The sequence below is a fragment of the Papilio machaon genome, chromosome W (genome assembly GCF_912999745.1).
Source record: "Papilio machaon chromosome W, ilPapMach1.1, whole genome shotgun sequence".
NCBI lineage: Eukaryota > Metazoa > Arthropoda > Insecta > Lepidoptera > Papilionidae > Papilio > Papilio machaon.
The window spans coordinates 7,869,381-7,884,951 of record NC_060015.1 but is presented as its reverse complement, the minus strand read 5'-3'; the positions used below and the strand labels follow the sequence as shown (position 1 = coordinate 7,884,951).

The following is a 15,571-nucleotide window of genomic DNA, read 5'->3' as shown; positions in this document are numbered from 1 at the left end:
ATTTATTGTGTAGGTAGAGAATGGTAAGAGAGTGATTGAGAGAAAAGAGAAATCGTTTGAGAGTTAATACTTTTTCTGAAATATATATTTCAATGTCGGAATCGAAAGTTCCAAATCGATTTTCCTTTTATTTCGAATTTACTATGGCAATCATGCACTAAGACGTTTCAAATTTATTGTGTAGGTAGAGAATGGTAAGAGAGTGCTTGAGAGAAAACAGAAATCGTTTGAGAGTTAATACTTTAATTGAAATATATATTTCAATGTCGGAATCGAAAGTTACAAATCGATTTTCCTTTTATTTCGAATTAAATATGGCAATCATGCACTAAGACGTTTCAAATTTATTGTGTAGGTAGAGAATGGTAAGAGAGTGCTTGAGAGAAAAGAGAAATCGTTTGAGAGTTAATACTTTTTTGAAATAAATATTTCAATGTCGGAATCGAAAGTTACAAATCGATTTTCCTTTTATTTCGAATTAACTATGGCAAGCATGCACTAAGACGTTTCAAATTTATTGTGTAGGTAGAGAATGGTAAGAGAGTGCTTGAGAGAAAAGAGAAATCGTTTGAGAGTTAATACTTTTCCTGAAATAAATATTTCAATTTCTGAATCGAAAGTAACAAATCGATTTTCCTTTTTTCCGAATTAAATATGGCAATCATGCACTTGGTAGTTTCAAATTTATTGTGTAGGTAAAGAATGGTAATAGAGTGATTGAGAGAAAACAGAAATCGTTTTTTCTTCGTTTGTCAGAAAATTTAAATAAAACATTTAAATTTTGGCAAGTATTTACCGTGCAAATAGAGAAAATTAAATATGTTCTAAGTCCCGACTCTTACGACGAAGTAGTTACATACTCTTTGGGCCAATCGGTTTGGAGGTTTTGAGTCCGGCCGTTTGAGTAGTTATATCTATTATGTTTTTCGACTGGACAAAATATTATTTTTAACTACCGTAAAATACTTAGTGTATCAGTGAAAATCCAGCCATCATTTATAACAAATAAAAACATTAATAATGGAAACACGGTATTATGAAGGGTGTGGACGAGAGGGACCCATAGGATGTATATTTCTTGGAGAATTTCATCCCGTCGCTGGACCTAAAATAGCATGCCAGGTTAGTAATTAATAACTAACTAAACTAAGAACTTATCTTAATTATTATAATTACAATTAAAATATCAAGTTTACTTTTGTTCATCTTACTGCTGTCCCAATCTCATTTAACATGTAAGTTATTTCTTAGTTAAACATCATCTATTAAAGAAAATGAATTGTTTACTGATTTCAATGCAAAAATATAAGAAGCGACCAACTTCACTTTGTTATAGCGAAAGTTTGCAAAATTTCATACACATGTCAATATGGCGCGGTGTTTTGTTTTTATATTTCTTTAATTGTGACGAACGATTACACATTTTTCCTTTTTATTTATTTATTTAGATACACCAACAGGTAAATTATAACACATGCACAATAACTAATATAACAAAAGTAAATTAAAACTGAATAATAATTTATCCAAATTATAGGTGTACACATCATACAAGTATAATAAAGTAACAAACGGAAACACCAAAACTTTATATAAACAAAATTAGTAAGATTTGTGTGATGAAGCTAATTATGTAATAAAAGAAGAGGAACAACTAAAATCAAATCATAACATCTCGAAGATATTTTTTAAATCTAGACAATTTGTTAGAGAAGATATCAATTTGAGACGCATCATTTATGGATTGTGCGATATTTGGACTACCATGATCTTGTTTAGGATCTTCTATTACACAAGAATTATGCCATACATTGTATGTAGTCGTTAATCTGTTAATTGGTGAATATAAGCCTAAGTTTGTTCGAGCTGCCTTAGTGAGAAACGGCTTAAATTTTTTATATCTAGGTAGTCTAAGAGGTACAGAGATGGACAATTTTGATAATAAGTTAGAGGCGTCGGTGTAACCATTAATCAGTTTGTACAGAAACATGGCGTCCAGATATTTTCTTCGCTGGTAAAGCGATTCCATCCCAAAGTGTTTTAAGCGGTCATCATAACTCGAAAGTTTATTACCTAAGTTACTGCTAAACGATAAATGCGCTAGAAATCTTTTTTGGACTCTCTCTAAGCGCTTGATATATGTATCGTAGTGCGGATTCCACACGACGCTGCAATACTCCAGGCGGCTGCGAACTAAGGACGAGTAAAGACTTATTTTTGTACGAGCTTTAAATTCTTTACAGTTTCGTAATACGAAGCCTAAAGTTTTAAGACATTTTTTAGTTATGTCATCGATGTGAACATTAAACTGCAACTTACTATCAAGTATTACACCTAAGTCACTAATATGGTCAGCGACATTCAGTAGCGTTCCGTTAATATTATAAGTGTGAGAAATGGAACTTTTTTTTCTCGAAAAATGGACCGACGAACATTTGTTTACATTTAAGGACATGACGTTACTTCTACACCACTCAGATAGTTGATCCAGAACACTCTGTAATAGCGATTTGTCTGCAAGTGAGTTTACTTCTCTGAAGAATTTTAGATCATCCGCGTACATAAGGACCCTGGAGTTGCTAAAGCACTTGGTTACGTCGTTAAAAAATAAATTGAATAATAAAGGGCCTAAATGGGAGCCTTGCGGAACGCCTGAGGACGCGGTAAACGACTTAGATTTATATCCCCCAATTACGACTACCGACGTTCTGTTTTGAAGATAAGATTTGAACCAATGCAGCATATTCCCAGATACACCAAAAGACTGAAGCTTATTCAGGAGTATATCGTGATTTACACTGTCGAAGGCCTTACTGAGGTCTGTATATATTGCATCAAAAGATTTACCAGCGTCAACACCTTCGGCAAGGTCCTCCACAAAGGATAACAAATTTGTAGAAGTGGATCTTCCTTTAAAGAAGCCATGTTGTTCAGGAGCAATTAACTGTTTTAGATGCCACGATAGTGATGGATAAATGATCTGTTCGAATACCTTTGCAAATACAGTGAGTAACGATATAGGCCTGTAATTTCCGACACAGCTAGCATCGCCACTTTTTAAGAGCGGAATAACTAAAGAACTTTTCCAAGCTGTTGGAAAAACTCCAGAGGTAAGGGACTTATTAAAAATTAAATTTTATGTAACACTTACGTTATATGTAAGGTCATCGTAAAATTTAAAATAATCCACAATAATAAGGTAGATAAAAACGTAAGTTTGTTAATACTATAGTGTAGTGAACATGACAAGTGTTTAGTAAAATATATTTTTTGTTAACAGTTCCCTGAAGATTTCATTTCAAAGGATTTATTTGTTTCATTAAGCACATATATAATTCCCAAACCGATTTTACAAAAGAAAAACATAACTTTGTAAGTATATTATACATTTTTTAAACTGTTTTTTATTGTGTTAGTAGAATTAGCTTAAATACAATAACAATTTAAATAAGATATGGTTTATGGTAACTAAAACCATAGGCAACAGCTGAAAGCCATGCAGCTACTTTTTTCATATGAATAATAAGGTGTTGCTTTTGCTTCCAGACTTTAGGTTTTTTTTATTTTTTATTATAAGGTGGCAAATGAGCAAACGGCCATCTGGATTCGCCGCAATAGCGAGACGACCGTTGCCCATAGACATCCGCAAATGCAGATGCGTTGCCTACCTTTAATTAACGGAGAAGGGGACGCACAGTAAGAGAATATTTCTCCTTCCTATGCGTCCCCTATGCCACCAAATCCACTTCCCCTTCCCATCCTTTCCTATAAAGAAAAGGATGGAAAGGGAAAGAGGACAAAAATTAGGCCTCCGGAACCACACTCATCAGACGAAACGTGGAATTGCTTCCACTTCACGCCTGTCTTCTGTGTGGTTGTGGTATTGCACAGGTCGACCCAACCAATTCGGGCACCCAACAAATATTGTTGTTGCGGGATCTACCACTGTTGGTTGTCTACCAGGTTATTACAGTTGAAGGTTGCTGGTCGCTTCAATACTATATTTAGTGGTTTTTACATTAATATCTCTTATACACAGTCTGAGAGAAACAATTACTGGCACTCATAGCTATGATTTCATTTTATTAGTAACAGTTTTTTGTTGGACTGTAGTTTTTTTGCAAAGAACTTATTTTTTTTGTTTGATGTTAGTTATTTTACAGTGTTTATGTTTTTACAGTATATTCCAATCTGAATTTTTATGTAAAATAGATGGCAATCACACTATTTTCTTTTCTTGGTACATTTTTAATGACAAGATAGTAAACATGTAGAAGGCCATGTTATGTTATGTGACTGCTATTAACAATATAAAATTTTGTGGTTATTAAAAGATATTAACTATGACAAAATCTAATATAATATATTAAGTTTATACTTATTTATCATGTACTTTCTATTAAGTAAACCAATTAGGTAGATTTTTTAAACAGTTTACAGTTTTTTTTATGAGTAAAGTTACTGCTTAATTCATACATATTAGTGACTGTAGTGCTAACTAGATGTAGTCATAATATAACTACATGAAAATTACAGCACAATGATATTGGCATTTAACAAAATCTTACTAATATTATAAATGTGAATGTTTCAATGAATGTATTTTGAAGGTATCTCCAGAATAGCTCAACTGATCTTGATGAAATTCGGCACGGTTGTAGAACATAGTCTGGAAGAACACATAGGCTACATATAAAGGTTTAATGCCGAGAGGACAGAGTCACGGGCGACAGCTAATCTTTTATAAAAATTATATATTTTTGTGACATAAAGTGTGACAAATTATGTGCATTTATAGTGTGTCCTTTTAAGGATGATTAGTTTGACAACTGACACTATGAAGTATCAAATTAATTTTGTATGAGAATTAATGATGTACTTAATGGGTTGTCATACTGTCTGACCATATCTGCATAACTACCGAGCATATGACTATCGAGTATCGGTCTTGCAATAAAATTAATTGAACAAACAAGTACTAAATAGTATGAACATCAGTTTTCCCTAACAGTTAGTTGCTTATGTAGTTTAAGAACATGATATTCTTGTTAGCAGAAAATGTGACTGTTATTTTTAATTTATTGCTATTAAAATTATTGCAGCAATGCTCCAGCTCACAAGATATTGGGCTACCCGATCTACCTCAAGAGTCCGAGGTATCCAAGAAATGTATATGTTTTCAACTTGTGCTTTGTCTGCGATAACTGGTCATGGACTGTTCAGTATGAACCAGTAGTGAAGAAACTAGGAGAACATCTGGTATGCACTTATAAGGTTTCACACGAGGGCAGAGAAGTAGGATGGAAAAGTACCACTATTGTTTGAACAATCGTTAACATTTTCCTGTTTGTTGAGTCTCGCTAATTAATTAAAACTAATTCCCTAAGTTTTTATATATTATTTCAAATTTCTTTAAAGGTTTTTTACTATTAGTTACTATCAAGTTATTATTCAAAGCAAACATGAATACACACATTGCAAAGTAAATAATACAATATTTTGACAGATAACATTAGAAGAAGAGAGTGCATTTGTGTCCGGAGGCTCATCACGTCTGCCCACGTTCCTCGCTCATCTTCTGTATGACCTTAACACTTATCGCAAGACAACTGTCACAGGTCAGTTATCCACTGAACTCATATACTGTTCCTAGCACAATATTTGTGTACAATGTATATGAAATACATTGCCAGAGAGAAACCTCTATGTACAAGAAAAGTATCGCCCTTCGACTCTCGCTTATGCTGGTTCGTCTCTACCAAGTAAATAAGGACCTATAAAAGTTAATGATTTTCAAAGTCGATTCGTATTTTTTTTTCTTTTTTGAGCATAAAAAATTTAAAAGAATACTAAAATATAATTTTTCCTCTAAAAAATAACGAAAGTGTTTAATGTAAATGAACTAATTTTGTACTCGGCATCATAAAAGGTATTAATTTCAACAGAGGGGGACACAATTATACATGTGAAGGTGACAGAGATACGAGATGACCCAAGCACAGTTAACGATCATGATGTGCCGGTGTTGGTAGCTTCTATTGGTCTGCCGAGGCCTGGCAACTCTAGCAACCTCAGCGAGGAACCGGACTCCAGTTCCCGTGAGGATCTCAGGGATGAGCTGCAGGACCAACAACCAATGGAAATATACACTAATTCTAACTGGGACCTTACCACCAAACAGGTAACAAGATAAATATTTACTATATTAAATAAAATTAATTTGTCCTAGATTTGTAAATTTTACCTTAACATAGTGTTTTGTACAAAAAAATATTTACACTAAAATCAATGTTTATTTTCCAAAAATTTAATATTCGCTGTAGAATTAGAATTTGAAGTTTACAATATCAGAGATGTATGTATTAAGAAAAGAAATTAAAAAAATGCTTATTAAGTGTAATTAAGTTGCTTTCTTGAACTACTCTTGTATTTATTTTTTATACATTTTTTATTCTTTAAACTTTTAATGTACGAACTTCAGTACTTAATATAATGAAAGTGATAAAATGAAGTAATATGTTTTAGCTTCTGCCATACATCAACGGGTATTATCACGTGTCTAAGATTGCGGCTAAAGTGAATGTGGAAAAAACTCTTGTCAAAGCTTGCATTCAGAACTTGGTCTACTATGGAGTGGTAAATATCTTTTTATTTTGTTTTAAAAAACTAAATACACGTATTGTCTCAAGTTTTTAACTGAATTTTTTTTTCCTTATGATATGTTATTTTCGGATTTATTTCAATTCACATAAAGTGCAATGCTTTTACAAAATCAACAACATTTGCATTCTTTTGATGTGAAACACTATAGGATCACTTGTAAACCGAATTGTTGGCGTGGCGACGCTTGCCGTGGCGACGGGTCCCCAAGCTATACTGAGATATACATAAAAAAAAATATATTTTTTTTTATGTATATCAAAAATATTTTTTTTTTAATGTATATTGTTAGAGACAAAAATCAACACTGTGCCGGTGTATCGGCGCAGCACTAGACATGTCAAATATCAACGCTTACGTCGCCTCACTACAGCTATCTGTCACTTGGTTTTGGGAACTTTAGCGCGCAATACGCTCGAGATGATCTTGACTAATAATTCCCTAAAAGTATATATATATATCATTATCATCATTATTACCATTATTATCATTATCATTGTCATTATTATTATTTATTTAATTATAATATTTAATATTTTATGCACATTACTTGTACACACACGATGTTTCACATCTGCCAGGCGTCCCATGACGGCTCACAAGTTTTTTTTTGGTAGGACTAAGGTATCTCGTTAACATGTGATAATGTTTTATTTGCAGGTGAAACTTATACCTTTACTGAAGTTCAGCAACATGTACCGAGCTACCGCTAAAATAAGTCGCATCAAAACAGACATCGAATTGCAGAACGCTTGTCTCTCTTTTATTCAACTCAAAGGCAAGAGAAAGGTGTGTTATTATTAAATAAATAAGATATATACAATAATATTTAAAGATGAAAAATCTCTATAGTTGTGTTGGTGATATGTTGATGTGTTCCCTTCAGCCACGGATAGAGGAGGTGCTGCTGGTGCTCAGTCTGCTGCAGCAGGGCACCTCACTGCGCACTGTCAACGAGCGCTTCCACGCAATCTGCCGTCGTGCACGCTTCGACGTACGCAACCTCATCGTCTTCTCGCAGATGCACGGTCTCATACGCTGTCTCAAGAAGTAACTACTGTTATCTTAATTTAGTCCGACGAGTTCTTGTGCCGGAAGTTAATTCTAGTCTTCTTCCCTGAAATACCACGACCACACAGAAGACAGGTGTCTATTGTCTGATGAGTGTTCATTCTTTTCTCATAAGGAAGGGAAGGGAAGTGGATTTGATGGATAGAGAGACGAATATGACGAAGATATATCCTTTTTATGTGAATCCTCTCATCCATTTATTAAAAACTAGCTTTTACCTACTAGAGTTAAAAATAGAAAACGGGGTAAAAATGATCCTATGTCCGTTTCCTGGTTCTAAGCTACCTGCCCACCAATTTTCAGTCAAATCGATTCAGCCGTTCTTGAGTTATAAAAAGTGTAACTAACACGACTTTCTTTTATATATATGTAGATTTAGTTATTTCCGTATTATTCGTGACAAATTTAAAGCTTGCTTTTAACCTAAATCTAATATTCCAGAAGCACTATACCGTCTGCTTTGGGTCTACATGATAAGAATCAAGTGTGAGAGCAACTCGGCCACACATTCCCGTCTGCAGAGCATTGTCAACTCTTTGTTCCCGAAGGGTTCCAAAGGTGTGGTACCTCGGGACACTCCTTTGAATATATTCGTCAAGATCATTCAGTTCATAGCCCAGGAACGATTAGATTTCGCTATGAGAGAAATAGTATTCGATCTACTTATGGTGGGAAGACCGATCAAGATAATTATGACACCTGAAAGAATGTCAATCGGTCTTCGAGCGTTTTTGGTCGTCGCTGATAGCCTTCAACAGAAAGAAGGTGAACCACCAATGCCACGGACCTCGGGCACTTTACCATCTGGTAACACTTTGAGAGTTAAAAAGACTTTTTTGAATAAAATGTTGACCGATGAAACGGCAAGGTCTATTGGTATGAGTGCTTACTTTCCGTACGTCCGACGTGTGTTGGTGGAGATATTGAGAGCATTGGATGCCCACTACGGCAGGCCATTGATGTTGACAAATACACAGAATGTTACCAAAGAACAAGAGATAAATACGGGCGAGAGGAAGCCTAGGATTGATTTGTTCAGGACTTGTGTTGCTGCAATCCCACGGTAAGTATTCACAAATTAGTGCAAAGTAATGAATTTAATTAACCTTATTATTATTATTAAATGAAAAAATTGTCACTAAATATGAGTAAAGAAAGAAAAAAAGTATTAAATTTTTTTTTCAAACATTTCGTTTCTCCATGTAGGCTTATCCCCGAGGGTATGAGTTCTAGTGAGCTGGTAGACTTGCTGTGCCGACTGACGGTGCACATGGACGAGGAACTCCGGGGTCTGTCCTTTCAGAGCCTCCAGACCCTGATCGTTGACTTTCCGGAGTGGAGGCAGGATGTGCTCGCTGGCTTCACGCAGTTCCTCGCCAAGGATGTACAGGTATTTTTTACTTTATGTCAAGTAATTACTAAATACATTGTATTTAATAAAATTGGATCAAATTGTAAAGTGTATAATGAACCACAAGACTGACTGTGAAGATGAATTTTACCGGGTCATATAAGTTTGACACACTGTCTTAATATATATAAATCTCGTGTCACAATGTTTGTCCTCAATGGACTCCTAAACCACTTAACCGATTATAATAAAATTCGCACACCATGTGCAGTTCGATCCAACTTGAGAGATAGGATAGTTTAAATCTCAAATTATAGTCGCAATTTTAATTTATTGCTAATTATTTGTCTGTTATTATTTGACAGTCACAATTATCTGTTAACTCCAAATGATTCTAACAGATGTCGATACCTTTCGACTGGGTTGAGTAAGTAATCAATAGATGGCGCCGCTATGGTAAATCTACGAACGTGTCATATAAGCTTATTAACTGCGCGCGGACGGAGTCGCGGGCAACAGCTAGTATATTATATCTTTGTCATTTTTTAAACGCGACATTTCAGGATACTACACCTCAGTTGGTTGAGAATGGTCTACGTATGCTGCTCCAGTTGATAACAAGCTGGAAGAACGGAGAGCCTGTGGTGACCGTGCCCGCGACACCTATAAAGCACGAGCCACTGGTGTCTGTGCTCAGAGGTGCGGAGGCTCTAGGTCTGGTCATGCTGTGTCAATGCAAGTCATATCCTAGGAGATTGGCTGTACATATACTGAGGTAACGGTTCAGCTGTTTCTTGTTTAAACTATAAAATAATTTATCTTAGTATTTTATTGATATATATGCAATGGTTTTTCATGTCTTTCATCATCAACTTGTTCTTACCCTTACTGGGTTAGGCATACTAGGTACTTCTCTTTATGCATCTCTATCAGTCGTCGTAAATTTACTCCCTTCTTAAACATATACTCTTTCACACAATCCATACATACTTTCTTCAGTCTTCCTGTACATTTGTCAGCCATCATACATTCAACATACTTTTTGATGTGAAACATCTATAGGCTCACTTGTAAACCGAATTGTTGGCGTGGCGAAGCTTGCCGTGGCGACGGGTCGCCACGCTATACCGAGGTATACACGATGTTTCACATCTGCCAGGCGTCCCATGACGGTTCACATTTTTTGTTTAAGTTATAATCATCTTTCTGCATAATATAACCATATTAAATGATTTTTAGTGTCCTTATTTTCATAATATATTTATTTTATTAGGGAAATAAAGTATTTACTCGATAAGCTACAACTAACACGTGAAGAGCCAGCTTTAATCGACGCTGCGGACGCGCATGTGCCGTACTTTGCTGAAAAATGTCTACCGCTGCTGCCTCCTGCTGAGAAGCAAGCGATACTAGCCGCGGGTCAGCCGGACCTCGTGTGGATAGCGGAGCGTAGCCACGCCGTATGGACTGCCGGTAACTTACTAGGAATTAAGTTAAATAACTTCAAAATTGATTTTCAATCTGCAGGTCCTGGGTTCAGATCCCGCCATGTACCAATGTGTTTTTCGATTTACATATGTACATTTATCCGACTTTCTTACGGTGAAGGAAACATCGTGATGCTGCACATATCTGAGAAGATATGTGTGAAGTCAACCCGCATTTGCCTGTGGTTGACTAAGGCCTAGTCATCCTTAACTTGGGGCGACTCCTAGCCCCTCAGTGGAGACGTATAGTGAGCTGATGATGATGAAAATAAAATACATAAGATGGTGTCTTTGATTTGAATATAGATGGCGTTAGTTTAAAATGTTCCAATGCTTTTGTGTTGCTTAAGAATCATAATGGAATATCAAGATGCCCTAAAGTTCCTTAAATATGCTTCTTATTTATGTATGAGTTACTAGCTTTTACGAGCGACTCCGTCCGCGCGGAATAAAAAAAAATGCACACAAGATAAAAAAGTTCCTATGTCCTTCTCGTAGTTCTAAGCTAATGCCATCCCCATAAATTTTCAGCTAAATCAGTTCGACCGATCTTGAGTTATAAATAGTGTAACTAACGCGACTTTCTTTTATATATATAGATATGAGTTATTTAAATTTGTATATTTTACAGGTATACAACATGATGATACATCAACTAAGAACAGCTGGAGTTCCAGTTCTACTAACGGAGCTGATCCCTGGGAGGTGAGCTTCAATTATATCAGTGGAACCACTCTTAAATAATTGATACAATTTGAAATTGTATTATATTTACTTACTTAATATTATGAATACGAAAGTTTGTATGGATGTTTGTTTGTTACTGGGTATCTTCATAACAGCTTAAAGGATGTCTATGATATTTGAGACAGATGTAGAACATAGTCTGGAAGAAAAAATACTAAGTTTTTTTTTAATTCCACACATTAATTCCTAATGAATCTTATAGAATGCAAAATAGTCGTGTGTGTTTATATTAAATAAATATTATTTTCTAGGTAATTCTGTATGGCCTATTGGAGCGAAGTCGTGTCCCTTCTCGTTGTCCGGCCACCGTACTTCAGGCTTGGCCAATACTGCACGCTAGAATACATGCACTCTACACCATTATAGAACCAGCGTAAGTATATTGAATACAATAAGGGATGCTATACAAGAACTGTTCCTAACAATCAATACATTCGTCATACACGGACCGAAGATTGATGTCGATTAAAAATGCAGCTGATTGAAAACCGATTATAAAACAGACCGTGTATAGTAGTAGTAATAATAATAATAATGACAGCCGCCGTCACCGAAAAATGTCACTGCATTTTGTAATGTAAAATTTTAAAATTTGATTTAAATCCAATATACAGGAAAACAAATACAGGAACATTTTCAAAAAGGATTTAAATCATTTGTGAACTATATAAAGCAATACTAAAAGCGTGCAACATCAAAAAACTTGTAAAAACCGAATCATACGTATGACACATAACATGTCAAAAGAGAATATATCAATATTCACAACAAAAAACCATAGGATGAAGATACAGGAACCATAATTCAGAGGACAAAATGAGCCGCGTCGGAGATGCGCACGCCTAAGACCTGCTGCGCTCACCTCGCTGAGCCTAATACCATCAACGTCGGATGAAGATGAGTCCCCGACCGCTAGTGAGGAGGAGCCAGCGCCGTCCACCCCGCCACGAAGACCTGTGCGGGGCCGTGGACGGCCACCGTCGGCACGCTCGGGCTCGGGGCCTGCGGGACGCATCCCGCACCCTGCCCTCGCCACCGGCGGTGTAGTGCGCCGCATGAGATGGACTTCAGAACTAAGCGAGAGTGTCATGCGCGCGTATTACCAGGCAACAGAGCTGGAAACAAACCTCACAATACCGCCGTCACGGCTCAGCGCTTATCGGTTCAAGTGCGGGTCATACTGCGGTCGCGTCGGCTGGATGACTCCGTTCTTGACCGTCTACGCACTGAAATACGTTCTAGCTTTAGCGACACGGAGTCTGCACCTACGGTGCCGCTAAACGTCGACTGTGTAGCCAGTCGCCAATAGCACCGTTAAACGTAGGCACAAGTGATGCTATAGCTGAGAACGTAAGTAGCCAGGATAATGAGCATATGAGGAGAACTTTGGAGGAGGCCATTAAGGAATTTAAAGATGTCCCTACATTAAGTAGATCGCGGTTACCGCGTTTGCCTATTCATAGGGGTAGTTTGGCTATTGTAAATCAAATGAACGCACTACTAGCGCCGTATTTTGATGCTAGTAGTAGCTTAGCAGAAACACACTCTATTCTGTATTGCGGGGCTGTCGCAGTACTTTTACGCTGTTTTGGCAACCAATTTACGTTTATATTAATCCAGTTTTTCTTTTGTTGACCAGTTACTTAAGTTTGTTCTATTGTTATTGCTTTGCATTATATTTTATCTGGAGAGGGATGTTGTAATGTATTATTGTAAATGTGGGTTAGGTTATATTAACCTACCCTACTGGTTTCGTAAAATAAATCAGTCCCCAGCAAACCGCCGTTTGATTGACACCATATATTACAACTGGCGACGAGTATTTTTTTTTGTTTGTATTTCGGGTTTATAGTGTTAAATATGCCTTTCGGAAAGTTGCACGAATACGATATTAACGATCGTAACAACTGGAGTGCGTACGTTCGTCTCGTTAAGCAATTCATTTTACTTAACGACATCAGAGAAGATCTACACGTCGCAACACTACTCACGCATGTCGGAGCGGCCACGTACGAGCTGATGTGTGACCTGTGTGCGCCCATGCATCCGGAGACCAAGTCTTTCCAAGCTCTGGTCGAACTTGTCGGAAATCATCTCGAACCAAAAAGATCGGAGATAGCCGAAAGGCACCTGTTTAGACAAAGGCGACAGACCGAGAATGAACCGATAAGCGTGTTTCTGCAAAATTTAAAGCACTTAGCGAAGCATTGCAATTTTGGAGCTACGCTTGAAGAAAATATTAGAGATCAATTCGTCTCTGGACTTCGAAATGAAGTGATGCGGTCTCGTCTGTTCGCGGAATCCACATTGGATTACAAAAAGGCGGTGGAGTTGGCGCTTGCGCTGGAAGCAGCTGAGAGGCATGCGGAAGCGGCCGGCGGCGACGGCCAGGCGTCGGCGCCGGGAGCTTCGGGACTCGAGCAGGCAGGCGGCCTGCATCGCGTGGCCACGGGGGCCACACCGTCGCGGCGCCCCGCTTGCTGGCGCTGCGGCAAGGACGACCACACGGCAGATAAGTGTAGCTATAAGTCGTATAAATGTCATAAGTGTTACAATATAGGTCACTTGGCCAAAATGTGTAAAAAAAATGCTTATAGGGCTGACGGCGGAAGATCGAAACTTCATAATTATATTGATAGTTGTGACTCGGCGAGCGATGCGAGTGATTGTTTACATCATATCATATCCGTTAGTAATAATGTTACGGATGGACCTTACCATTGTACATTGCGTGTAGAAAATATAAACATGGTTTTCGAAATAGATACGGGCAGCAGAATCTCGGCGGTGTCAAAAGATTTTTATGACAAATATTTTTATAATTTACCTATTAAAAAACATAATATAAAATTGCAGTCGTACACGGGCGAGGCGATCGTTCCGCTCGGTTACGTCACAGTGCGAGTAACGAGTGGGAGCGGGACGACCGAGTTACCTTTGTTTGTTATCGCGCGCGGCGGTCCGCCGCTGTTAGGCCGTGTGTGGCTACGAAAATTTAATTTAGATGCCATTAATATAAATAAAATAGGTCTGCCGGCCGATTCGCTACTTATAAATTTACGAAATGAATTTCCTGACGTATTCGGTAACGGGGTAGGCACATTCAAAACAAAAATTAAATTACATTTGAAAGATACAACGCCGATATTTTGCAAGGCCCGTCCACTGCCGTTAGCATTGCGCTCACCCGTCGAGCGCGAGTTAGAACGCTTACAAGCGGAGGGAATTATTTATAAAGTGGATAGGTCCGACTATGGAACGCCCATTGTACCTATAATTAAGCGCGATGGAACAATTAGGATTTGTGGAGATTATAAAGTTACAGTAAATCCTTTATTAAAAGATTTTCACTATCCTTTACCGCGCACAGAAGAGTTGTTTGCAGCGTTAAGTGGTGGCGAACAGTTTACTAAATTGGATTTAAAGAATGCGTATTTGCAAGTAGTGTTAGATGAAGCTTCGCAACCACTAACGGCTATAACAACACATATGGGTGTTTTTGTGTATCGAAGGGCCCCGTTTGGTTTAAAATGTCTGCCGGAGATGTTCCAAAAATTAATTGAGGAAACTCTAAGCGGATTAGATTGTGTTGTAGCATTTATTGACGATATATGTATCACCGGGCGCAACAGAGAGCATCATTTACAAAATGTTAAAGAGGTATTGTCTCGGTTAGAGGAAGCGGGTTTACGTATTAAATTTGAAAAATGTGAGTTTTTTATGGATGAAATTTCATATTTAGGATATAGAATTGATAAAAATGGAGTACATACAGATAAAAATAAAGTATCCGCCATTGTAAATTTACCTGTGCCGAAAAATGTATCACAACTTCGAGCAGCTTTAGGCTTAATTAATTATTATTCGCGCTTCATTCCGAACATGAGCACATTGTTAAATCCACTGTATAAGTTATTGGCGAAAGGTAGCAAATGGTGTTGGAATAGGGATTGCGAGCGGGCATTTGAAGCGGTTAAAGAGAAGCTGGTTAGCGGGCCCGCGCTCGCGCACTACTCGCCTACGTTACCGCTGGTACTCGCCGTAGACAGCAGCGCGTACGGTCTGGGTGCCGTGCTGGCGCATCGCATGCCCGACGGCAGCGAGCGAATCGTTAGCTGCGCTTCGCGCACACTCACTGATGCGGAGCGGCGCTACAGCCAGATCGACAAAGAAGCACTGGCGATAGTTTACGGGGTAAGCAGACACCATCAATATTTGTTTGGACGTAAATTTACTCTTCGGAGCGATCACAAGG

At 37.6% G+C, this 15,571-nt stretch overlaps 2 protein-coding genes across 2 annotated transcripts in view; both read left to right on the top strand.

The window, feature by feature from the left end:
- Positions 1-889: 889 nt before the first annotated feature.
- On the top strand, positions 890-7,714 carry LOC123723409 (GATOR complex protein NPRL2-like). Its single transcript, XM_045685975.1, has 8 exons — positions 890-1,122; positions 3,281-3,372; positions 5,103-5,259; positions 5,507-5,618; positions 5,946-6,181; positions 6,526-6,636; positions 7,321-7,449; positions 7,547-7,714. The coding sequence occupies exons 1-8, from the start codon at positions 1,021-1,023 to the stop codon at positions 7,712-7,714; spliced, it is 1,107 nt and encodes a 368-aa protein (XP_045541931.1). The 5' UTR covers positions 890-1,020.
- A 106-nt stretch (positions 7,715-7,820) lies between these two features.
- LOC106715878 (protein furry) overlaps positions 7,821-15,571 on the top strand; it is a 160,702-nt gene continuing 152,951 nt past the window's right edge. The window contains 7 exon segments of the mRNA XM_045685603.1: positions 7,821-7,824; positions 8,173-8,794; positions 8,938-9,121; positions 9,646-9,857; positions 10,356-10,555; positions 11,201-11,274; positions 11,568-11,689. Coding sequence (XP_045541559.1) covers positions 7,821-7,824; positions 8,173-8,794; positions 8,938-9,121; positions 9,646-9,857; positions 10,356-10,555; positions 11,201-11,274; positions 11,568-11,689 — 1,418 coding nt within the window.

Bases quoted from the DNA above. Each gene is read 5' to 3' on its own strand.
- LOC123723409 (XM_045685975.1), top strand. From the start codon at position 1,021: ATGGAAACACGGTATTATGAAGGGTGTGGACGAGAGGGACCCATAGGA. The intron at 3,373-5,102 runs GTAAGTATATTA...AAATTATTGCAG, and splicing joins CAAAAGAAAAACATAACTTT to CAATGCTCCAGCTCACAAGA. The intron at 6,637-7,320 runs GTAAATATCTTT...TTTTATTTGCAG, and splicing joins ACTTGGTCTACTATGGAGTG to GTGAAACTTATACCTTTACT.